The following is a 24,981-nucleotide window of genomic DNA, read 5'->3' as shown; positions in this document are numbered from 1 at the left end:
TCTTTTAGTGTGTCACAAGTGGAAACTTGGATGTGTCCAGAGTAAGCCAGAGTTCATGAGATTAATGATTCGATATAATAAATACAGGTTAAAGTTAATCTGTTATAAAAGTGTTCCAGGGGCGCCTGGGTGGCACAGCGGTTAAGCGTCTGCCTTCGGCTCAGGGTGTGATCCCGGCGTTGTGGGATCAAGCCCCACATCAGGCTCCTCTGATATGAGCCTGCTTCTTCCTCTCCCACTCCCCCTGCTTGTGTTCCCTCTCTCGCTGGCTGTCTCTGTCTCTGTCAAATAAATAAATAAAATCTTTAAAATAAAAAAAAAAACAATAAAAATAAAAAAAATAAAAGTGTTCCAGAATGTCTCACAATCAAGGAAAACCATACTGTGCTAAAACAAAAAAAATGCCTTTCCTAGCCTCCTCTTTTCCAGTGGAAAGGAAAGAAAAAGTCAAAGAACTCTTAACAGCACATAAAATCAGATTTTTTAGAACCCATGCATAACCACTTTCAAATGGTTTATTCCCTCACTTTAGAAAACTTCATAGTAAAAAAACAAGCATCTCACAAGCTTATTTTGAAATCATTTATTTTGGCTAATTTTTATGGGTTTAATTTTCCTACCTTTGGTCTCCTTCCAAACCATTCAAGAACAATCAACTTGTGGAACCAAAGGAAGAGATCCTGCCCCCAAAATTAGAACCAGGAGGTGCACCAGCTACAAACACAGGCCAGGACCACATCACTGGACCACATCATAGGACGACCAGGACAGCAGGCGCGGAAGAGACTCAAGGGGAGAGGTATTCACGGAGCCATATCCCTTTCCTCATCTTGCTGGGGGGCCAAAAATGTAAACTTCTACAGGCTGTGATTTCCTCACCATGGGCATATACATTGCTCTGGCATATCCTATATTTTCAGCCTGGTGATTCCAGAGCATTGATTCTCAACCGCAGTACTCTTGACATTTTGAGCCTGATTATTCGTTACAGTGGAGCTATCCCGTGCATTGTAAAATGTTAAGCAGCATCTACCCACTAGATACCAGTAACACACCCTTCCCCTAGTTGTGACAACCAAAAATATCTCCAGATATTGCCAAACATCCCTTGGTGGGGGGGGAGGGGGAGGAAGTCGGGGGAGGGGCAAACTGCCCCTGGTTAAGAGCTACTGTTCTAAAGCTTTGGTTCTTACTTACACATGAGGAAGCACACAAGGGATTTTCAAAAATACTGATTTCAAGTCTCACCCTGAGAGATTGTGATTTAGTTCATTTGGGCTAGGTCCAGGGCAGGAGAGGCAGAGAAGTACGAGAATCTGTGCCCTAGAGTACATCAGTGACACCAAGTAAGTCCCAAATCCATGTCACGCAACACCAAAATGCCTTCTATTCCCCCAAATTCGAGTAGTCCTTATCTTGGTATCAGAATCGACTATGATGAAAGTAAATAGAAAAAAGCAGAGGAAACAGAGAAAACAGGTTAACTGTAGCTCTGACCTGCAAATTTCTTTTCCCTTTTGACTGGACGGGAACTAGAGCATAAAGATTTATTGGAATCCCAACACTGCCTCTCACAACGCTCTACAGTGTGGGGGATGGAGAGAGAAACCAAGCTTCAGAGGTAGGAAACACAGAACTATTTCTTCACAGGGTGGAAACGCCAGCTGTCCCATGAAGACAGTTTTTTAACGAGTGCCACTAAACCAAGCCTTGGAGAAATGCTGAGTTCATTAAAAATAACACATAGACAATCTGTGGGCTGGGAAGAAACCCAGAGAACTCTCATGGGAAGTCACTCAAGTCCTGGGTCGGTGGGTGGGTGAGGGGGGTCATCCTCTCAGCAGATGATGTGGCCAGGGACCTACCTGGAGCGGAGGGTAAACCTGGACTCCCGTGCAAAAGCTCCATGACCGCGAACATGGAAATTCTCCCTTCCTCGCTGTTACAACTTGGCATCCCCTGCCCGCCTCCTTGGTCTGCTCAACAACACTGGGCCTGGTTCCAAGTTTTGCAAAGAATGGCACACCATGGCCCCCAAGGGCACGGTTCCCCCCAAGTGCCAGTCTGGCAGCGGCCTCCCTATCGACCCTGTGCCAGCCTACCGGTTATACTAACAGATTGACTGCTGTTTCTTTAATTAGGAAAAAAAAAAAAAAAAACCAAGTAGACACACACATGCAAACACATGGGACAAGGATTCTTCTCCCAGTTCAGGAATAGTAAGCATCAGCAAACATGACTGAGTGTTTGAGTGTTTACTACTGAACGGTTTGCTAAGCGCCGTGCACACATTATCTCGCCGCCAGCGCCGTAAAGGAGATGCTATTACAGTCCCTCTTCAATAGACAGGACAATACTGTCCTTCCTAGCCTCCTCCATGGCTTACGCAGTGTAAGAAACTCAGCCAAGGCAAAACCAGCACTGATTTATTTCTCTTTGACACCAAAGCCCGGGCTCTTCCCCACCGTATAATGCTGTCTCTCCGGGTTCTCCAAAAAGAACCCAAATCAGTGATTGAACTCCACCAACCGTGAATATCTCAAGCTCTCACTGATTTGGGTTTGAAACTCTAGGTCAGGAGTGAATTTCCCAAACATAGAGAAGAGGCATAATATCCGGAGTCTGTCTCAGACTCCTTCCACGGGACCACAGGGCACTGTGTGGGTCTCTTTCTGTTTTCGGCCTCAGTGAACTTGGCGTTCAGCTTTGACCCCTCACACTCACCATGCTTTACTGATTCTTCTTTCAAGCGTCCCCCTAGTGCCCTATTTTCCTTGCGAGGACTCTCATTTCTCACTCCTGGATTGGCAAGTGCCTCTGAGCTGGCCTCCGTAACAGTCATCCACCTTGCGCACAGATGCCCAATTTTCTTTCAATGCCACTTGCAAGCTGTCCCTCTTCTGGTCAAAAATCTACAACAGTTCCCTCTGTCTGATAATCCGAACTGTTCTGCACACCCTGAAGGCTGAAAGCTTCTTTTGCTCAGATCTTAGAGAAAGTGGTCAGTGTTCTCCTATTTCCCACTATAAAACCGCAGAATTCTAGGATTAGAGCAATTTCCAATTCCAACTGGAAACTGGAATCAACTGTTTGGAATCACTCAATCCGACCAATTTCCACGACGTTCCACAAACACACTGCTCATACCAACCTCTGTGTCCTGGCTCTGAGGGTCCCCTTCTCCACAGATGAGTCAAGTACTATCTCCTTCACTTTGAATCCTTTCTTGCATTCATTTATTCATTTAGCCACACGTGTGTGAGTGGATGTATATACGTATGGATGTATTTATGCATATATATGTATAAAGCCTAAGGCAAAACTACGTTACTGGGACACTCCGATCTTTGGATCTGGGGTGGTCTCCTCCCCCTAAAAATTTAGTAAGCAGTGCTAAGCCTTGTTTCAGGTGCCAGAGATGGACCAGCTTCCTATACTCCTGGAGTCTTCCCTCTCCAGATTTCCATAGGACTTTGTATGGCCAAATCGATCATTCCCGGAGACGCCAGGCCCACACACATTAATGCGCAGAGGACTTTTAGTAAATGCGACGGACTGTATCCAGCACCCTTCTTGAAGAATCAAAATAAGAACTCCTGCAGAACACAATCCCGCCTGACCTGACCTAGCATTTGTCAAGGAAACCCCAGCTTTTGTTCACGCAAGGGAGACAGAGCCATGGACGGAAAGAAACATCCTACAGAACATAACTGATGAGAAAGCTGGACTATGACTGAATGTTTGCTATTAGACAGATCCTGTCCTATTTGCTGAAGATTCATGGGTAAACAAAATAGACACAGGCTGTTTTGTTTGTTTGTTTTTTGAGTGAGAGAGTGCCTGGGAGCATGCGCGCGGCCGGCGGCGGGGGGCGGGGGGAGGGTGGGGTGGTGGTGGTGGTGGGAGAAGAGCGGAGGGACAAGGAGACTCCCTGCTCATTGGTCACGGCTTGATCCCACCACCCTGAGATCAGGACTTGGGCTGAAGTCAGATGCTTAACCAACTGAGCCACCCAGGCGCCCGGGCACGGGCTGTTGTTAACCACTACGCTATACCGTGCCCCTTGCCTCTATTATGTTGCATGCTAATTGCTTTTGAACTAATGACTCTGTCTACAGTGTGCAAACCTAAACTTGGCTCCTGATTTTAACCCCAGACCTAACATACAAATGCCTAGCATACAGTAAGCGCTCAGATTATTTGTTGAATAAATGAATCCAGTCCCCGCCTTGCAATTTAGCCCTTTCACAAGTTATACGAGATACAGGAACATGTGTCATGTGCTTAAGCCTTGTCTTCCAGGCAGAGTAGCAACTTCTTAACCACAGGGATCACGTTCTGCTCATATGTAACAACTAAAATCACTCCATCTTAAGCCACTTCTTAATACACAATCACATAATTTAAAAGAAGCATGCACAGTTCTTTCTTCTTTCTGTCGTCTGGCAAGGTCACAACTAAGCTAACCGTAGTTCAATTAGGTTTGGTTAAATTTGATGATCATTTAGGCCCTTTTCAATTTTTTCTATCCCATGTAATATTGCAGTGGCTAAGCTCAGAACGCATCTGAACATGATACATCCATGCATGCGTCCAATTATTACAGAAGAATTAATGCCTGGAAGTGGAATCGCTGGGTCTTTTCAATCGTGATACTACAGTATTGTCAGACTGCTCCCCGGAAGCGTGCCAACTTGCAATCTTCTCAACAGTGTTTGAGATTGAGAATGCCTATTTCCCACTTTCCCTCCAACCCTGGGCTTTGTCAAAGTCTGCCTATCAGATAAGTAAAAAACGACACCCCAAAGCACATGGACCCGGTACCGCTCTGTAGTTACCTAACATGTTCCTTCTGATAAACGTAACGCCTGGGTTCCCATTCAAAATGTTCTAGATAAGAGTTCCATTTAAACCGATCCTGAGTTATAATTACAAGGTTATCAGCGATTGCTATTTTCAATAGCCCATATCATGACGCTACATCTATTTTCCACAACAAAAAGAGCCCAGAAAAATAATGCAATAGAAAGGATGCAGAAAAAAAGAGAATCACAGATGGGAGGAGTGGTTTTTAAGGACGGACATGGTGGAAACTGGATAAGAATCCCTGTGCCATGAGGAAGCCAGTTCTGAACTTTGTAATCATCCTGGAGAACAACTGAAGTCATATTCTGCCCAGCCTGAGAGGTCCCACAGGTCTTTGGGTACTTTTATTCCTCTGCTTAATACCCAAACCCCACAAACCAGAGCTTTGTTTCTCCTTCCTGAGTGATTGCCCACAAGGTCCCTTCATCAACACTCCATACTAATTTTACTCCACGTTTGCTATTTTCCTATCCCATCCAGTGGATCGAAAAGGGTTCATTCATTAGGTTCTTAATACTCATTTTAACCTTTCAAAATTCATGTTGTCATTTCCCCCTTTTGTTCCCTTTAAAATGAACACCAAACAAAGCTAGGAATGTTTAAGCGTTTGGAGTATAATGTTTTTGTTCAAAAACTCCTAAGTGGATTTTGGAGAAGAGAGAAGGAAAAGGAGGAGAAGGAAGGGAAGGGGCATCCCTGCTCTCAGAGCATTTTCATCAGCCTTCAAGACTAGGCTTTGCCATGACCGAATCTGGTTCTCTCTACTCTCCAAGATTTCTGAGACCTTCCTTTCTTCCACTGTGGAGAGCTGTGCTGTAATCCTCCAGACTCGGGCCTTTCCCAGCGGTGTGTCCCCTGCTGGACTTACTGACCTGGGAAGAGGGTCAACTTCTGACAGGGAGCACAGGGGCTCCCTCCCCCTGGGCCCTCCTAGGGTGACCCCACACCTTTCCAGTCTTCTGAGACAGTGCCCCCCAGGGGCATCCTGTCTGTGTGTTTGGTGAGGGTGGGCGGGGGAGGGGGGTCTTAAAAGTGACTTTATTTCCTAATTTCTGCCCAAGCATGTGCGTCCTGAGAGACAGAATTCACCTCAGTGCAGTAAGTGATAACTGTTGTTCAGGAATCCATCTCCTTGCAGAAAACCTCTCTACACTAAAGCAAAGATGGACAGAGGAGGGGAAAAGAACAGCCAACTGCTGAAATCCCACGATGTGCCAGGTGTTTTATTCAGGTTATCCCCAGTTAGGCCTCCCATAATCCTGTGCGCCTGATTCTCTCTTTCCACCTTCGATGGAAAACCAGTGGCTTAAAAGAAGCAAAGTAACTTGACTGGCCAAGTTATGCACGTCTGGGAAGTATCGGCTCAAATTCAGATAATGGTCAGCTCGGGGCTTCTTGGGCCCACAAGTGACTTCCATCAATCTGGAGAGCAGATCTTTCTAACCCGAGACCCACAGACCCCTAGCAACCGCTGGGTGTACTATGAGGGTATCAGAATGGCCCGAGTCTGGGGTGCTGTGTCTTTCCTGGGAGGGTCATTTAAAATGTTCCCATTTCAGGGCGCCTGGGTGGTTCAGCCGGTTAACCATCTGCCTGCAGCTCGGGTCATGATCCCAGGGTCCCGGGATGGAGCCCTGTGTCGGGCTTCCTGCTCAGCGGGGAGTCTGCTTCTCCCTCTCCCTCTGCCTGTCTCTCCCATTTGTGCTCTCTCCCTCTCTCTGAAATAAATGAAATCTAAATAAATAAATAAATAAATAAATAAATAAATAAATAACATGTTCCCATTTCATCACCTTTGCTTCAATCACGGGTGGCCCTGCCCATCTCTGGTCTTTACCTATTGCAGAGCAATCTTACTGTCATCTTTTCATTAGTCTCGAGAGCTATCTTGTTAACCTATTATTTAAGCAACTCTTGAAGGGGGATCACTTTTGGAGAATGTGCCAGAGTGAACCACGGCTCTCCCTGGTTACCAAGCATCACCCCACCACCCTCAAGCTCGCCACAGATTCTCCAAAGGGTCCGTCACCAGAAAAGTCGAAAACTAGCAAGGCACACCTCCATTAACACTTATCTCCCTTAAGACAGAGAGACTTCTCACTCGCCCTCTCAGCACCTTGCAAGAGCACCGCTCAGAGGTACGGAGCAGCGACCGATGTAGCGCCCACATGTCCTGTTGGTGCGACGGAGATATTATTTGCCACTCAGGGTGAGAAAGTAGAATTCGAATGTAAGCTGCAGAGGCCTTGAAGACAGAGGAAGGAAACTGTGGTTTGAGAAGGGGAGGAAACTGCAGAAAAGGTCTTTGATCTTTGTATTTGACAAAAAGCAACTGAACATGTAAATAACTGTCTCCAACAATACCAGCTGACCGTTAATGAGAAGCAGTTCAACAATTTTTATCACACACGTGCATAGCTGCCCTTGCTTTTTGGCCAGGCAGAGGAGAGATAACCAGATAGAAAATGAGTCGACTTCCGTGGAGCAGAGAGGAGCACACATGAGCTCAGACACCCCACCAGGGCACTCTCAGAATGGCCTGAAGAAAGGCCAGGACCGCTAGGGCAGCCAAGAACATCTATTAAGTGCCGACTGTTTAAGACCAGGACCAAGGCCATCCGTGATGTCATGGAAGATTTCTGGTGCCAAGAGGGAGGTGAACTGCACACCAGCTGGAAAACTAAAAAGTAAGGACGGAGGAAGAGGGGTAGAGAGGAAAATACAGATCTCAAACCTAAGTAAACAGAAAGGGAAAGGCAGATGTGAGGGGCTGATTCGCCCACACCAAGCCCCTGAGAGATAATGGCCGTGGCCCTGTGAGAGCTCACAGGTACAAGACCGCCAGGAAGTCAGCAGGACAGGGGAGAATGCTGTCATCTGCACCAAAGCTATCATTTCCTGACTCAAGGGTGCCCTTGAGCTCAGCCACATTCACTTAATAATATTATTTTTCTATCTATTCTCAGTTAAGCAAGAGGCACAAAATACCACGTGTTGGGCCCCAAGAAGCTTCCTCCTCTGTAAGTTAGGGGTAGGGGCTGGAATCCGCTTCTAAATTCTGTAACTCCAAGTGACATGGCATCACTGTTTGTCAAGCTGCTGTTTACGACTCTATTTTTCCTTGAAATAGGGCTCTTTAGTAAAAGAAGACTGGCTTTCAAATTACAGGTGCAAATTCTAAAGGAGAGTAGTCGCTGCTGATAAAAACAGGGAGTCTGAAAAACTCTGGCGGGTTTCCAAGACTGCTTCAATGGGAAAAGAATAAAACTTCTCATTTTCATCATTAAAACAGAATAAGAATCATTTCCAAAGAAGTCTGGAAGGGCATCTACATACAAACACATACACTTGACTACATCGTATTTCGTCAGTTCCAAAATGCCATTGATTGTAAGCTACACAATTTACTAGCACGTGTATTTTTTTTTTAAGATTTTATTTATTTACTTGTCAGAGAGAGAGAGAGCACAGGCAGGGGGGAGCGGCAGAGGCAGAGAGAGAAGCAGACTCCCTGCTGAGCAAGGAGCCCCATGCAGGACTTCATCCCGTGATCCTGGGATCGTGACCTGGGCCGAAGGCAGGCGCTTAACCCACCGAGCCCCCCAGGCATCCCTAGCAGGTGTTCTGGGGGAAGGACTCCTACCTGACCTGTATACATCCATTTTACAACGTATCCCCAGTTGAGAATTGCTTTACAAATGAAAAATGTGCACCTCAGAAGTGAAAGACTGTGGTCTGAATGGATAAAAAAAAATAGATGCTTAACTAGCGTGTCTACCCACCTTTCCAGAAATTCTCTCTACAAAGGACCCTGGCAGAAGCTATTCATCTGTGTGTTGGGTTCCTTTCCAACTCTGAAAACATAAGGAGCCCCTGGTCTTCAAAGAGTCTTATAAAAAGTTGCACCCAAAAAACGTATTGTGTGCACACCTTTTGATCCAGCAATTCCACTTCTAGAAACTTACCGTATAAATAGAACTGCTTGTATACAGTGACATACAAACAAGGATGTTTTCTGCAAGATGATGTAGAATACGGAAACCTTTAAGTATTATAAATATTCGATAATAAGGAAATTCTTAAACAAATCATGATACATTCATAATTTGGGACTACAGAGTATGCATCTGAATGCAGATGTGGAATATGGAATACCATGAAGTAAAACAAACGTGAGTCTCAGAAGAGTAATGCTTATATTTTATCACCTGTAAAACACACTTTTCTTCATATCTCAACATCCGTGAAACTGGAGTATATTATACAATCAATGGCACCTTAGAGCCCATGAAATACACTAGTATGATCCCACATGTAGATACATAGACGCATAGAAACTTTCCGGAAAGCTACTTGTAACTCTAAAGTAAGGGGAGGGAAAGATATTTTATTTGTTTTATTTTACTTTACCTTATATTCCTTAAGCTTTGGGGTGTTTCGTTAAACACATGTTATTTCCAAATAAAAATGTAACAAACCAAGTGTTAAGTAGTTTCAGGTTTCTAAAAGTTCCTTGGACAACCACTGACAGGCCATCCCTTTTGGGAAAACCACCCCCATGAGACTTTATTTTATAAAAAATGAAAAGCAAGGATGAAAGAAAGGGGACCTTCACTAAAAGGAGTTCTGAGCACCTAGTAGAGTTTTGCTTCCTCTCTGTTTCCTGATCACCCAGTAAGTCTCGCTAAAAGCTAGAGCCTGGTGTCCTTGCTGGGTGAGGGTGGAGAGGGTTGGAAATTCAGAAAACTCCTGTCCTCTGGAAAGATGGCTCAGCAAAGCAGAGCAAGGGTTCTACTTGGAGGGAGAGAGGGGGAGGGGAAGACAGTATCTGGCCAAGCACAGCCAGCAGAAGCTGGCAGCCAGAAGCACAGCAGCCAGGACCCAAGCACAGGTAGTCTGGGGCCCGGAAGAACCCCCAGAAGGTGAAGACCTTAGGCCAGTGTTTCCCACCTGTGGTCCCTCCATCCTTACTCTCACCAGGGGAGGCTGGTGAGAATGCAGATTCCTCTGGCCCACCCAGGTCAAAGGGAGAGTAATTCCCACAAACTGTCCAACAGTGGCCTGCGCTCTCATGACTTGAATATCTGTATTCGTGACCCAAGGTGGGCAACCCTAATAATTTGTGAAAAGTAGATCTGAGGCAGCAGAGTTTCACCAATTTCGTTCCAAATGACTTTTAAAGTTAGAAGTGATACTACCATTCAAACAGGAAGGACCTACATCTCAGGAAACACATGCCTCCTCCAATATATTCGGTGAAGAAAAAGCTCTCTTAAAAAATCAGTTCCTTTTCGTTTTTTTAAAAGATTTTATTTATTTGAGACAGAGAGAGAAAGAGAGAGAGCATGAGCAGGAAGGAGGTGCAGTGGGAAAGGGAGAAGCAGACACCCCACTGAGCAGGGAGCCCCATTCAGGCTCAATTCCAGGACCCTGAGATCACGACCTGAGCCAAAAGCAGATGTTTAACCCACTGAGCCACCCAGGAGCCCCCCCCCCAAATCAGTTACTTTTTAAGAGGAGGAACCCTTAATATGAGTATCAAAAAGATGCCTTAAATACCCTATATTTTCTCAGACCTCCCATTATCTTCTGCAGACCAGCTTATTAAGATTCTGCTCATGGGGTGAGCCTGTAACTGGGAGCTCAGCATTCCAGAATTTACACTTCAAATGGTTCTTCCTCTGTGTTTCAGCTGAAGTCTAAAGATTTAAGCTTACCTCATGCCCTCTAAGTAATGTGGGGTTATTTTCTCCATGCATCATGATAGAAGGCATAGTGCACTGGCTTACTTGCAAATGATTTAATTATATGTCCTCCTTCAAAGATAATTTCCCCCTCACCATTCCTCAGGACTTGTCTGTTCTGCTGCGATGCAGTTTCAAGCCCAGGGTTAGAATTTAGAAAACCAATCATTTACGTTAAATTGTATTAAACAGAGATGTGTTGATTGGCTTCCTGATGCGTCCAAAAGAGAAACCTATGCTGCCAGATTTAAACAGAAGATGACTGAAAATAATTTCTAAAAGGATATGGTCAGTGTATTGAAAAGAAGTTATTCCCTGAAAACAACAACAACAACAACAAAACAAAACCGGGGGCAGTTATGCTACTTTCATCTGATAGAAGTGAGTTCATGTAATCGTGGTCCTTGATCTCACAACATTCCCAACGAGACAGTAATGGTGACGCCTACACATCATATTCGGTATGGATTTCGAAGGCTTTAAGGACTTTGCCTTGAGTTGCAGTAGGGAAAAGGTTCAGGTTTCCCCTGTGGGTCATGAAGGGCCAGAAGTTTCCAGAAGGTCATCACTACCTTCTGCTGCAGTCAACATTCTACATACCCCCTCCCCCTGCCAACATACACACACACACACACACACACACACATACACACAAGCTCTCCTCTCTTGGCACTTCACTCTGTGTTTAAGTAAGAAGACAAGAAAGATTTTTCTTACTACTCAGTGAGCAGTAAGAGTGAGACTCAGTGAGACTAGTAGGGGTCACACCAAAACCTGATAATCACCTATGAGGAGGCAGTCAAGTTAAAGAGAATTTAATTTTAATTAATTAAAGATTTTATTTATTTATTTGAGAGAGAGAAAGCAAAAGAGCACGCAAGCTGGGGGAGAGGGGATGGGCAGAGGGAGAAGCAGACTCCCCAGTGAGCAGGGAGCCCGTTGCTGGGCTTGATTCCAGGACCCTGAGATCATGACCTGAGCTGAAGGCAAATGCTTAACCGACTGAGCCCTTAAAGAGAATTTTAAACGCCATCCAGGCTGTGCGAGCTCACAGTGCAACATGGCGCTCACTCATTCATTCATTCCTATCAACATGACATGCCCACTGGGCGCCCTAACAAGGGACCCAGCCCCTGCAGACAGGGGCAGTCGGTGCTGTGGGTGATGCCGTGGAGCCAGTGTGGCTGGGAGCAAACCCTCCTCACACCAGCGGGTAGCAGCAAGACCTTGGTTAAGGTGAATAGCATCCCGTGACCCAGTGTACTCATCTTTAAGGTGCAGAAAACAATAGTTTCTAACGTAAAGGGTTCCTGTGAGGATTCAATGAGTTAATACAAATAAAACTCTCAGAAAAGCACCCAGTGTTTAGTAACTGCTCAATAAACGCTAGAGACAGACAGTTCCCAACTTCGGATGGTTTGACAATTTTTCAACTTCACGATGATGCTAAAGTGATAGCAGTCAGTACAAACCGTACTTCGAATTTTGAATTTTGATCTTTTCCCGGACTAGTGTTGTGTGTGTGATACTCTCTCGAGATGCTGGACGGCAGCAGGGAGCCCTAGCTCCCACGCAGCCACACGATCACCAGGGTAAACAACCGATACACTCACGACCATTCCATTTTTCACTTTCAGAGCAGTAACTGATAAATTACACGGGATCTTCAACACTTAATGATAAAAGAGGCTTTGTCTTAGAGGACATTACCCAACTGTGGACTGATTTAAGCATAAGTATTCTGAGCACGTTTCAGGTCGGCTAGACTAAACTAGGATGTCCAGTGGGTTAGGTGTTCTAGATGCATTTTCGACATCACGGTATTTTCAACTTATGATGGGTTCACCGGGATGTAACCCAGTGAGGTAGGCCAAGAATCATCTGTATTATGACGGTTAGTTGGGGAGGCAGGCCAGGAATCCCACATTTACAGCAGAGGAGTAAGTTTGTGATAGAGGCCCTGGGGGAAACTGGATTTATGGGGGGGGGGGGGGCGCACTTGGAGGCATCTCAAAGCTTGAGTTCAGGGGAATCAGCCAAATGAAGGTCAGGCAATCCAAGCAGAAGAAACAGTATGTGTAAAAGTTTAGATTCATTTAACCATAAGAAATAGTTCAGCACGGCTGAAGCACAGAGTATCTTTGGAAGAGGGCAAGGAAATGAGGCTGGGAAGCTGGACTAGAAGCAGATCATCAGACCTTTATCATGTTAGGTGAAGGAGTTTGAACTTGATCCTGAAAACACTTCTGAGAATTTCCAGCTGGGGAACGACAGAATGGGATTTGTCTCCTAGAAAAATCCTTCAAGCCCTCAGGAGGAAGAGCCAGGGAGGTCAGTGTCTCTAATTATAGAGAAGAAACAAGTTGAGAAAAATCTCCATTCAAACTGGTTGAAATGTTGACACTTACCTGGTAAATTTACTTAGGTAAAATATTTCACCCCTTAACAATGGGGCAGGGTGGGGGGACTATTGCACAAGGTGCCAGAAACTAATTGTGGCTGTTTTGTATTTACTTCTTACTATCAGATTCGCTTAAACAATGTGACCCATAAGAACTTGCGGAAAGGGTGACCATCTCATTAAGGCATGTGCCCCTTTGCAGGGAGGTTCACTCTTTCTCCCCATCAGTTCCTGTTGCTCCTGTGATTACTCTTTTTCCTTAGCACACACCCTGAGAAACTGCTACTTAAACTCAACTTGTTTTTCCGTTCTGTTCTATTTGTTCAAAGCAAGCATTCAACCTTCTGATTTCATGCTGTTATCTATCGCTTTGGATTTACTTCACTCACTTGCACCCACAAGATGGCGGAAGAGAAAGTACTGTCTCCAATCTCTGAGGGATCTGGGCTTCAACTCAAGACGCACAGTTGCATTTATGCACAAGAGGGGCAGATACATCTAACTGAGCCCAGCCCAGAGCACACAGTTGTGCTCATACTGTACACCTCATGGGAGAACAGAGGCAGAAAAAAAGGAGCTGAACTGTTTTCTGCATAATATGCTACCAGTAGCAAAACATTAACTGGGACCCAATCCGCAGGCTCTGAGCATTTTCTACCAGACAACACACACTTTAAACAAAACACAATGCTCATTAAAGTGTGCGTATTCTTCATGACCTCACTGGCACGGGTAATAGAAAACCAAGAAGTTATCTCTAACCGAATTGGAATGTTTATTCTGGCTGCAGAGCTGTTCCCCTAAAGGAATCTGCCAGGAAACCAGACCCTGGTTCCCCAATTTCCTAGTTTGTGGTTTCTGCTCTGTAGGACTCCACAGTACAGGAGGAGTCTTTCTCAGAGAAGAGAAGCAGGGGAGACAAAGTGGGGCTCTTCAAGCAGATTTCTAAAACTATATAATAGAACCAAATGAATGAAGACAGAAATTATAGTCACTAATGACTCAAAGTATAACAATTTACAATATCAGCTCTCCACCCAGAATTCGAAATCCCAATTAGGGGCGATCTCTCATCACTGATGCAAAATTAGGGCAGGGAGAAAGTCCAAGAATATTTTCACTTTTCTTCTGCGCTCCTCAGCGTATGACAGGAGACTTTCTTGGCTTTGCAGTCCTGGGTTTTCATTTTTGTGGGTGAACCCTCTTAGATCATACACTTGTAAGTGTTAATTAAGAATGGAAATGAATGCATGGATCCAGCTAACCTCAATGAAAAAATGACAGTGGGATGAGGAACACCCTCCAGGTGAGCTCATAAAATGACCACTAGAGGCGTCTGGGTGGCGCAGTCGGTTAAGCATTGGACTCTTGATTTCGGCTCAGGTAGTGATCTCAGAGTCTTAAGATCAAGCCCCTGAGGCGGCTCCGTGCTCAGCGGGGAGTCTGCTTAAGATTCTCTCTCTCCTTCTCCTTCTGCCCCTCCTCCCCCTCTCCCTCTCTGTCTAAAAAAAAAAAAAAAAAAAAAAAAAAAAAAGACCATGGGAAAAAGTTGTGAAGCAAATGCGGAACATTAGATTCTGGTCCCACTTGATATGGGTGAATAATTTGACAGCTCTGCACAGAGAACCATTTCTCAAGAGAAATACAACTCATTTTTAGCCCATCCTTCCTGAAGAAAGGTGTATGTTTATTTTTAACTTTTACCCACTGACTAAGAGGAAATATATTAGAAGCAGAGGAGGGGGGAAAAAAACTAGTCAGGGTTCTCTAGAAATTATCTTCTCTAATAAAGGGATGCTTATATTTCTGGATTATCTCTGGAATATAAGCCTTTGAAGCTGTCACCCCTGAAAGCATGGGGATCTCTAGAGCACAAGATGACAGTAAACAGTTGCAGGATATCTACACCTCAGAACCAAATGACCTGGACATAGTTTGAAGGTCAAGTTCAATGCACTGGCCAATCTGACCTCAAACAGGTCACCAAATTTGGCCCTCTGATTCCAAATATCTAGCGAGTGAATAATCAACTCTTCTTTTCTCTTATTTGCTAAGATGAGGACTGAAACCACTAAAAGTATTTCAGGGTTTGATGCATCTTAGAAATTATGTAATCTAAGTGTTGTCTTCTTTCCGAAGGACAAAGTGGAAAATTCCTAGGCACATCTATCCCTCTCCAGTTCTTGGATTCACATTTTCTTCCACTTTCCCCAATACAAAAGAGTTAGATGTGACACCGGACTGGGGAAAGGGCACAGTGGGAAAACTCTTGGTATCTTGGCTAATACTTGGAATATATTTTACCCTAAGAAATAGGACTACTCTTCTGGTACATTACGAATATATGCCTTAATACTTCCAGATCAGTTCCAATTCTTTTCCATATAAAAATGATCTGTTAATCTTTAAAAATGACGGGGCATTTTTGTTTGTTAAAAAAAAGGTTGGAGCAGGGGCACCTGGGTGGCTCCATCGGTGAAGCATCTGCCTTCAGCTCAGGTCATGATCTCAGGGGCGCCTAGGTGGGCGCCTAGGTGGCTCAGTCAGTTAAGCGTCTGCCTTCAGCTCAGGTCATGATCTCAGGGTCCTGGGATTGAGTCCCACATCGGTTTCACATGGGGAGTCTGCTTCTCCCTCTCCCTCTGTCCCTCTCTCCACTCATGCTCGCTCTCTCTCAAATAAAAAAATTCTTTAAAAAAATGAAATGGGGGCACCTGGGTAGTGCAGTCGTTAAGCATCTGCCTTCAGCCCAGGGCGTGATCCTGGCATTCCAGGATCGAGTCCCACATCGGGCTTTTCCGCTGGGAGCCTGCTTCTTCCTCGCCCACTCCCCCTGCTGTGTTCCCTCTCTCGCTGGCTATCTCTCTGTCAAATAAATAAATAAAATCTTTAAAAAAAAAATGAAATAGAATGTTGCTTCTAGGTTTCAGGCATAGAAAAATCCAGCTATCAGAGCTCTTACAAATGACATGGTTTTAGAAGGTCTACTTCTCTAAGATTGAGACTTCCCCTGAACTAAACTTTACTTTAATGTTACCCTTCCCCAAATTCATCACACTTACTAAAACAGAATACGCCTGCGAAAATTTAACCTTCTTCCTGATGACGCGATCACCATGATTTTCTCAAGTGCCTGCTAAGGTACCGGGAAAAGCTAACACATTAAAAGTGACTTGATATTCTGTGGATTTGGTGTCAGTGGGGGGTTAAATCATATACCAAGAGTGTCTAGAACATTCCCCACTGTAAAATGTAAAACATAGGCTGTGAGTGTTATCTGACCGCCACACAATAACAGGCTTGTGATTGCCTTTTTTTGTTTCATCCTTAGGTTTTTTAAACTCTCTTATTACACAAAATTTCAAACATACGCAAAAGTAGAAAGAAGACTATAAGGAGCCCTCGTTACTCCTTAGCCACCTTCGACAATAATCAACACATTGCCAATCTTGTTTCACTTCTACCTCTCCCCACTCTCACCCCTCGTTGGTTACCTTGTCCTTTTTACAGCTTTATTGGGGTATAATTTACAAGCATACAATAGAAGCACATACAATTGTAATTGGACAATGCCGTGATTTGGGTAAATTTAGAAAGTTGTACAAACATCACCAAGAGCCACTTTTAGAACATTTCATCATCCCCAAAGTGCCTCCTTGCCGTTAATCTCCATTCTCATCTCAGCTTCAGACAACCAGTAATCTACTTCTTGTCTTCATACATTTGTCTTTTCTGGACATTGCTTTAATTAAAGGGAAACATACAACACGTAGTCTTGCGTGCAGTTTCTTCCACTTAGCGTAGTGTTTTTGAAGGGTCATCCATGTCGTAGCTGATAAAGCTCTTTCTTCTTTTTTATTGCTGAATAGTATTCCCTTGTATAAGTATCTAACATTTTTTTTTTAAGATTTTATTTATTTATTTGACACAGAGAGAGACAGCCAGGGAGAGAGGGAACACAAGCAGGGGTAGTGGGGGAGGAAGAAGCAGGCTTCCAGTGATGCAGGGAGCCCAATGCGGGGCTCGATCCCAGGACTCCGGGATCACGCCCTGAGCCGAAGGCACACGCTTAATGACTGAGCCACCCAGGTACCCGTAAATATCTAACATTTTGTTATCCATTCACCAATGGGTGGCTCTTTGCTGTTTCCGGTCTGGGGCTTTTATGTAGAATATGTCTGTGAATATTTGCATAGAAGAGTTCGAGTGGACATATGTTTTCATTTCTTTTAGGTAGACACATTGAAGTAGAATTGCTGGGGTTTTTAGTGCTTTGTTTACCCAGTAGAATCACAACATATCAGAGTTTGGACCCTAAACATTCTATGTTCCAATGTTTTTTTGTTTTTGTTTTTGTTTTAATTTTATGTATTTGTCAGAGAGAGAAAGAGCGCATGCACAAGTAGGGGGAGGGGCAGAGGGAGCAGCAGACTCTCCACTGAGCAGGGAGCCTGATGAGGGACTCGATCCCAGGACCCTGAGCCAAAGACAGATGCTTCACCGACGGAGCCACCCAGGTGCCCCTGCTCCAACCTTTTTTTTAACAAACGAGGAATGTGAAGTCCAAACATACTGATTGGTTTACATTCACAGATCACTGGCGACAGAGACAGAATTCAAACCCAGAACTTCCCATTCTTCCTTTTTTCTTCATTTTTCATCAGTTTCATTGTGCCTTCCAGAAACAACCATGCTGCCCACGCTGGACTGGCTGCTTTGTTCCAGAGCTGCCGTGGAGGGACTTCATTCTCTTGAGAATCCTCCTCACTCCTTACTGACTCTGACACCCCCTCTCCCACCCTGAGGCCCTGGGCCTCCCCTCTGTGGAACCCGGGGACCCCCATTTCCAGGCCTTCCTGGGACTCTGAGAGCACATCGGTTGCTTCCGGCCTGCTCCCCCTTCCCCTCCCGCAAACACTCTCTTCTTGACCCCTTTCTCTCCGCAAACTCATTTGCTGCCGCCTTGTCTGCTTTCTCTCTTCAAGTCCTGGGTGGCTCAAGGTTACAGAGGTCTGCTAGGTTTTTGATAACAGAGTCTGCATTCCTGAGTTTTTGCTTGTTGGGTTGTTTGATGGAGATTTTCAAGAGAACACTGTCTTTGCTTGCTTGAAACCAGACCTCTCCCGCTTTCATGGGACTAGGGTGCAATCCTGACTTGCTCAATAAAAACACATGGACAATGATCACTTCATTCAAACTGAGGAAGGGGGGGGAGGGAGACAAAACCCAGCCCCAAATTCTGAACAAGAGCTTTATTCCAGAAACATCTTACATGGGCATGAATGAGCCTGCCCTTCACTATTGAAAGAGGCAAGCAGCCTGTCTTTCACTCTGTGCCTGGTTATTACTTCCCTTGCCTCACTGAGGCAAACTAAGAACTCTCTTTGAAGCTGAAAATAAACCACGGGTTTTTAAAAATAAAACTATTATTCCAAGTTTCCTATATTTTGGCAAATGCCAAGCACACAAAACTGGTTCAGAACACTTTTTCCAGCTTACATAAATCAAATCCACTGCAAACTGCTCGCTTTTGAAAAAGGTTTCACTGTAAATTACGCACCGCAGGCCAGAAGCAGGGGCTGTACGCACACATAGTAATTGCTTGCTATTATCCAATCAGTGAGCAAATATTTATTGGGCACCCAGTGCACCAGGCACAGCAAGGGAAACAGAAATGGATAAAGATATGGCCCTTATGGCCCTTGTAATCTACTTACGATAAGACAGAAACATGAAAACCTAACAGTCCCAGGTAGGATGGGATCAAGGGGCACAGGCGGAGAAGTGCTACAGAATTTTCGAAATTAGAGGGTTGCCAAGCTGGATGGTACAGAGGGGTCAAAGGAAGGAAGGGCACAGAAAACCTAAAGCTAAAGATGAAAGTAAAACAGGCCAACGATTAGGTCACTCACCTGCTCAAAAACTTCCCATGACTCATCCCTGATAATCACAGAAAGTCCAAACTCCCTGGCCTGGCCTTCGAGACCTCACAGTCACTGGCTCCTTTACCTTGCCAGGCTTTGCTCTGGCAAATGTTCCTTGAACACACAGATACCCGTCTCTTCCTGACCTTCCTTCCTCTTGCTGCTCCATCCTTCTCAACGCTCTCTCCTGCCGCACCAGCTACTGAAAAATCCTCCCGTTTCACAGTCCGCCTCCTTCCGGAGGCCCCCCAACATTGACTTTTCATTACTACACAAGAGCTCTGCCCCTTGGGAGAGCCAGTCCCCAAGACGGCCTGCAATGCTTCCCACTCCCCGGCATCCTCACCCTGGTGTGGCCTCCACCCATGATGGATGGTGAGAGTTGTGTAACCAAGGAGCTATTGTGCAGGTGACGGTGTGGGGCGTTCAAGACTTGACCGTGAAAGACGTGAGAGGCTTCTACTTGAACGTGCGGGAAGCCATTCACCGCGTCTCGAGGACACTGCATGGAGGTGGAGGGGACGGCATGGTGAGCAATGGAGGCCTCCGGTTCAGAGCCAGCACTGATTTGCAGCCATGCAAGTGACCCACCTTGGAATTAGATCCTTAGGAGAAAACCTGGCGCGTGTACACACACACACACACACACACACACACACACACACACGAAAAATCTTCAGATGTCTGCAAACCTGGCCAACTCACTGACTCCTGAGAGAATCCAAGTCAGAATGGCCCAGCTAAGTTGCTCCCAGATTCCAGACCCACAGACACTTACGTAATAACAGATGCTTATTGCTGTTCTTAGCTGCTAGCTTTAGGGCAATTTGTTACGCAGCAGCAGATAACTGATCGACCTCTTTGATGTGGTCTCCATCACATTCCAATTATTTGTATCCTAACCTTTTTCTTAGAACTAGATGAACATTTCCCAGAGGGCAAGGGACCTCCTTTGTTGTTCTTCAATTCTCTGCTAGCTTTAGTAAATCACTCAGTCATCATGAGTCGATTGACTGAATGATAAGAAGAGAAAAAACAAAACCCTTGGTGAAGTTGTGCCTTGGGCTGACCTCAGAGTGGCTTTGGATAGTTCTGTGATTTTTAATTCTTTTTTTTCTTTTTCTTTTCTTTTCTTCTCTTCTCTCTTCTTTTCTTTTCTTTCTTTCTTTTTTTTTTTTTTTTAAACTGTAAGGACTTGGTCATATGGAAGGAGTAACAGTTGTCATCTGGAGAGCCTGATCCCAGCCCTTGATTTTAAGAAATCCTGCCAGGAACACAGAGGACCTCGCCTCACCTCTACCCCAGGACTTGCCTCCCACCCAGACCTCCCTAACTTATCTCTGGGCAATAGCGGCTTTGCAGTGTCACAGGTGATAAATAGGCCAGAGTCAGAGAAGGTAATGAAGGGAGGAGGCCGACAATAATAAACAGCAACGGCCTTAAAAGGTTTGCTGCCAGCCACATCCAAACAGCCCGAACCCAGCAGAACCCCCACCCCCACCCCCATCGGAGGCACCCTGGCCCCAGTCCCAGGAACTGAAGCTATTTCATAGATTTCTCATTGAGAAATTTCTTCTGAATCCTCCAATATTTTAAAGAGGATTACAGCCCAGTGCAGGTCCTCTCTTGAATTCAGGAGTAAGTTAGGACCTAACAGAGCCCTTCTCGTAAGATCTGTCCCCCTTGGGACTCATTGTAACTGGTCTGGGTGGCTAGCAAGACTGAATACCTCTCTTTATGCCAAAAATTAAAACAGAGAGGAAAAACAGGAACAATCTTGTGTGGGTCCTTTTATAGACCAAGCCATAGGAGCCACACCAAGATGCAGTCACCCCTCTGGGAAACACAAAGAAATCTGATCATCATCTCTGTGCTCAATTATAAGAGATTATATACAATAAGTATAGAAAAACAACATAATTATAAAGTATACTATTCCTGATGGGGAAGCTGACCAGGAAGGCAAATTTACTTTGATTGCCATTTGTATTAACGACTATGACTGATGATAGAAACAGCAAAATAATGAAGAACCCCAAACCAGCTATATCATCATGTTAGGAGACAGTTGGTTAACATCATAAAAAGGAGTCCATGGGGCTGTAAGTCAATAAAGGGAGTAGGAATCTAGTCGATTTAGCCTAAGGCCAGAGCAAGGTTTGATCCAAAAAGGAACGTATAGTGCTTGTTAGGATTCTGGGCAGTTAATTTTCAAGGCCCCACTCTCTCTTTGGAGACTATATGCACAGACCTCAAAGAGATTCTGGTAGTTAGCCCTAATGATTTCCTTATGTACAGCACACCTCATTGCCTACAGGCACCAGCCAGATTCGTTTCTTCTGAAAAAGGAGGCTAGAGATTGATTCTTCTATGTAAAATTATTCCATCCTATTAGTGCTGGAGCCCTGAAATTCATTAGCAAACAACTTGGGGCTGATAAGGGAAGGCTGCCTTCCAGCTGTTCCCAACAGGCCTTTGTAAATATAAAAAGGCATTGCTTGGGAAAAACTGTCTAATCTCTTCAAGATGTGTATTTACTTAAGAAAACGTTTTAAAGCGGCTCAGGATCTTAATCTCATTTACTGGGCTGCAAACTTCAGTCAAACCGTGTGTTCCTATTCTTGCTCCAGTGCATCTCGCAATATCAGAATAAGATCGCTTCTTTTAGAAAAAAATATGCAATGCTGACATTCCCCCAGGCTCCATCTCTGTTCTACATGCCCCATTCCTTGCTGGAGAAAGGCAACAAAGAACTGAACTCCAATGGTTTCATGGAGCACCAGAATCAAATGTCCATAAAGACACAGGAAAATGTGCAGGAAATAATGTGAAAAGAAAACAAGAATATTAAACTGTGTATACCCTATGGTCACCGCTATAATAGGGATTATAACATAGATCCATGTAACTGTGGGTAAGAATGGAAAGAAACAGAAAAATGAAACAGTTTTCTCCCACACATCTACAACCTTACTCTGTAGTTTCTTTCTAAATTTCCTTTACCTCTGCTGGGAGTTGTCTTAATAGTGGGTGTAGTTTGTTTGCTTTCTTAAAATTATCAGGATAAGATCTCACCTCAGCAGACAAGAACTTATGAGCCAGTTACTCACGTAAAGGGTGGGGATTGTGCGGACCACCCTAGATAAATGTCTGCCTGTCTCTTCCTGAACGTTCTTCAGGGACAGCAGTTCTACAACTTCCAAGTTTAATCCCTGAAAGGGGAAAGAAACTCTGTCTAACCTGCTAATAATAGTGCATTTCAGGGAAACGTCCTTTTTTTTTTTTTTTTTAGCTTTGACCTAAAATAATCCTTTAAATGAAAGTAAAATAATACTTGGGCAAATCATAAAAATGAAGTCACTCATTAACACATACTTACTGAGAATGTGGGAACAAAGACGAGTTCCAGAGATGAACAAGAATTAGTCACCGTGCTCAGGAAGGCTATCTAGCAAAGCTCAGACAGCCGTAAACTAAGGAAGATGTCATGGGTGATATAATCATTATAAAGATAGGGAGACCAGAATGAGCTACTCTGAAGAGGAAGAGAATACAGCTGGCCTTTTTTGTTCCCTAGCAAAGAAGAGAACCAGGAAAGGTGGTGTGGAGGCCACATCTGAACTGGATCCCGAAAGACAGTCTAATTCTATCCAGGAAGAAGTGCTGGACCTGGAAGACTAGAGAGCCATAGCCAGCAAAGACAAAAGCAGAGAGGAATGGGGTGTGTTCTGGGACAATGCAGTTTAGAAATGGGGACCAAAGGAAATATGCAGAGGAGGAATGGGGGTCAGACCTGGCCTTGAATGTGCAGGGAAGGGTGGGGCAGGGGAGCAAATATTGTCCTTTGGGGCCTGAGCGAGGAGCCTTTGGTGTTGTATTTACTCCTGACAATGAGTTTTTTTACAAGATTTTTTTTTTTTTAAGATTTTATGTATTTATCTGAAAGACAGAGTGCAAGAGAGCACAAGCAGGGGGAGGGGCAGAAGGAGAGGGAAAAGCAGGCTCCCCTCTGAGCAGGGAGCCCGATGCCGGGCTCAATCTCAGGACCCTGGGATCATGACCTGAGCCAAAGTCAGACGCTTAACCGACTGAGCCACCCAGGCGCCCACAAGTAAGAAGCTTCTAAGGTGACGCTCCAAGAAGTCAGACGTAATCTCTGAACAGCATGTCATTCACCTACATCCCCAAGCAAGCACCGTGCCTGGTCCCTGACGAATGCTGCCGGAATGCACGGAAGACAGAGCGTAAGACTATGATTTGCTGCTCCATCCTACTGCTCTCCGGGACTGGTTTTGTTGGACGTTGGCAGCCACTGACAATTCTGCATGAGAGGGATAATGCAATCACTGGGGAGCTGTGAGTTGAGAGGATGGAGTAAAAGCCAGGGAGGTGGTGCGGTGGGGAGAGGCGTCCTCATGTTCATAGCCTCAAGTGTTTACAGACAACATCTTGCTTTTGCTTAGAAGGCTCTGTTTAGACAGATTTTTCTAAAGATCTATTAGCATCCCTGAAAAACCCAACTGAAATCTAAATCCTCTCCTCTACTATGAAATATAAGCACTGTGGAAAGGTATCAAATGAAAAAGTTAACCTCCTTCCCAATCTTCCAACCCACGGCCCCACTCTTCATAGCGTATTGTTCATTCCCGTAAAAAAAAAAATGCTGATGCACTCATACACATATAATGCGCCTTTAAAAACATAATGAGATCATTATTTTGCTTTTTATTTAATCTCTCTTGGAGATCTCTTCCTATCAGTGCACAGAGACCGGCCTTGTTCTAAAAGCGCATAACGTTTCAGCTCAAGGAAGTACCGTAATATGTATTAGCAGTTGATGCATATACTTAAGTTGCTTAGAGGTTCCCCCCCCTTTTTAAAATCAACACTGTAATGAACTCTTTTTGTCCCAGAATGAATTCACTTGTGGTTAGCTGTATCAGCGTCTTGGATACAGATGGGCTCTCTCGTGTAAGACATAATTCAGTCTATTTCCTCATATGTTAATGCAGTTAACAATTGCTTATCTTAGCAATGAAGGGGAACATAAAGATAATCTAAAAATAAATTCACTCGCAGGAGTATCTTAGGACGTTTTGGAGCCCTGGAGCCTTCTGGAAAGACTCAGGGCCAGAGTCCTGCCTTCCGAGCCTGAGCCCCCTCGTGCAGAATTCTTCATTCCACACTGGGGCAGGACAGTGTTCCTTCTAGAGGGTCCCAGGGCTCTCCCCTTCTTGGTCTACCAGGAGCTTCAGTCTAACTGGCTGACAGGCTTCAAATGACAATGAGAAGTGCAGGTGACAGCAAGAATCATAGCATTTCAGAGCTGGGGGTGGGGAGGGGCTGGTTCGAGATTACGGAGTCCACACCTTCTATTTCTTAGATGTGGCAGTTCTAACCCAGAGGTTTATATCCCAGCGAGATCACACGGCCAGTCACTCCACAGCCCACCCTCCAAGCACTGTCCAGAGCTTTTTCCAGTATTTAGTAAATCTGCATGCTCTTCTTAATTACTTCAAAAAGACCATGGAAGCAAAATTTGTCTATGCTATTCCCCTGGGTAGAAAGAATGATGCTTAAAAAAAGGGGGGGGGGGAGGGAGAAAGTAGGAAAATAGGCAAAACAGGTGAAGGGCAGTAAGAGGTACAAACACTTGTAGTTATAAAAGTAAATAAGCCACAAGGATGAACAGCACAGCAGAGGGAATATAGTCAATAAAATTGTAATAATTTTGTACAGTGACAGATGGTGACTCCACTTATCATGGTAAGCATTCTGTAATGTATATATTTGCCAAATCATTATATTGTACACCTAAAACTAACATAATATATATGCCAACTATACTTCAATTAAAAATTCAAAAAAAAAAAAAAACCAAACAGGTGTATGAAATAAGGTTTGCTGATCTTGCACGACCCAGCTTCAGAAGCACCATTTAAATTATAATCTTTGTGGATGGTGTCCCCCACAGTTGTGCAGTGCGCAACCTAAGTGGCCATACATGGTCATCCTGAGGAAATTAAAAAAAAAAAAAAAAGAACAT

At 44.6% G+C, this 24,981-nt stretch overlaps 1 protein-coding gene across 3 annotated transcripts in view; it reads right to left on the bottom strand.

Annotated features, from left to right (window-relative positions):
• TNFAIP8 (TNF alpha induced protein 8) overlaps positions 1-24,981 on the bottom strand; it is a 112,050-nt gene that overhangs the window by 70,822 nt on the left and 16,247 nt on the right. The window contains exon 1 of one of the 3 annotated variants that reach the window (XM_026507809.4): positions 1,866-2,093. The exons of the other annotated variants lie outside the window; for them this stretch is intronic. Within the exon in view, the coding sequence (XP_026363594.1) occupies positions 1,866-1,956 (91 nt within the window). The 5' untranslated portion in view covers positions 1,957-2,093. Of the gene's footprint in view, positions 1-1,865; positions 2,094-24,981 lie in introns of those variants that run through there. 3 annotated transcript variants of the gene reach the window in all.

The sequence above is a fragment of the Ursus arctos genome, unplaced genomic scaffold (assembly GCF_023065955.2).
Source record: "Ursus arctos isolate Adak ecotype North America unplaced genomic scaffold, UrsArc2.0 scaffold_5, whole genome shotgun sequence".
Taxonomy (NCBI): domain Eukaryota; kingdom Metazoa; phylum Chordata; class Mammalia; order Carnivora; family Ursidae; genus Ursus; species Ursus arctos.
This window is presented reverse-complemented; position numbering and strand designations above follow the sequence as displayed.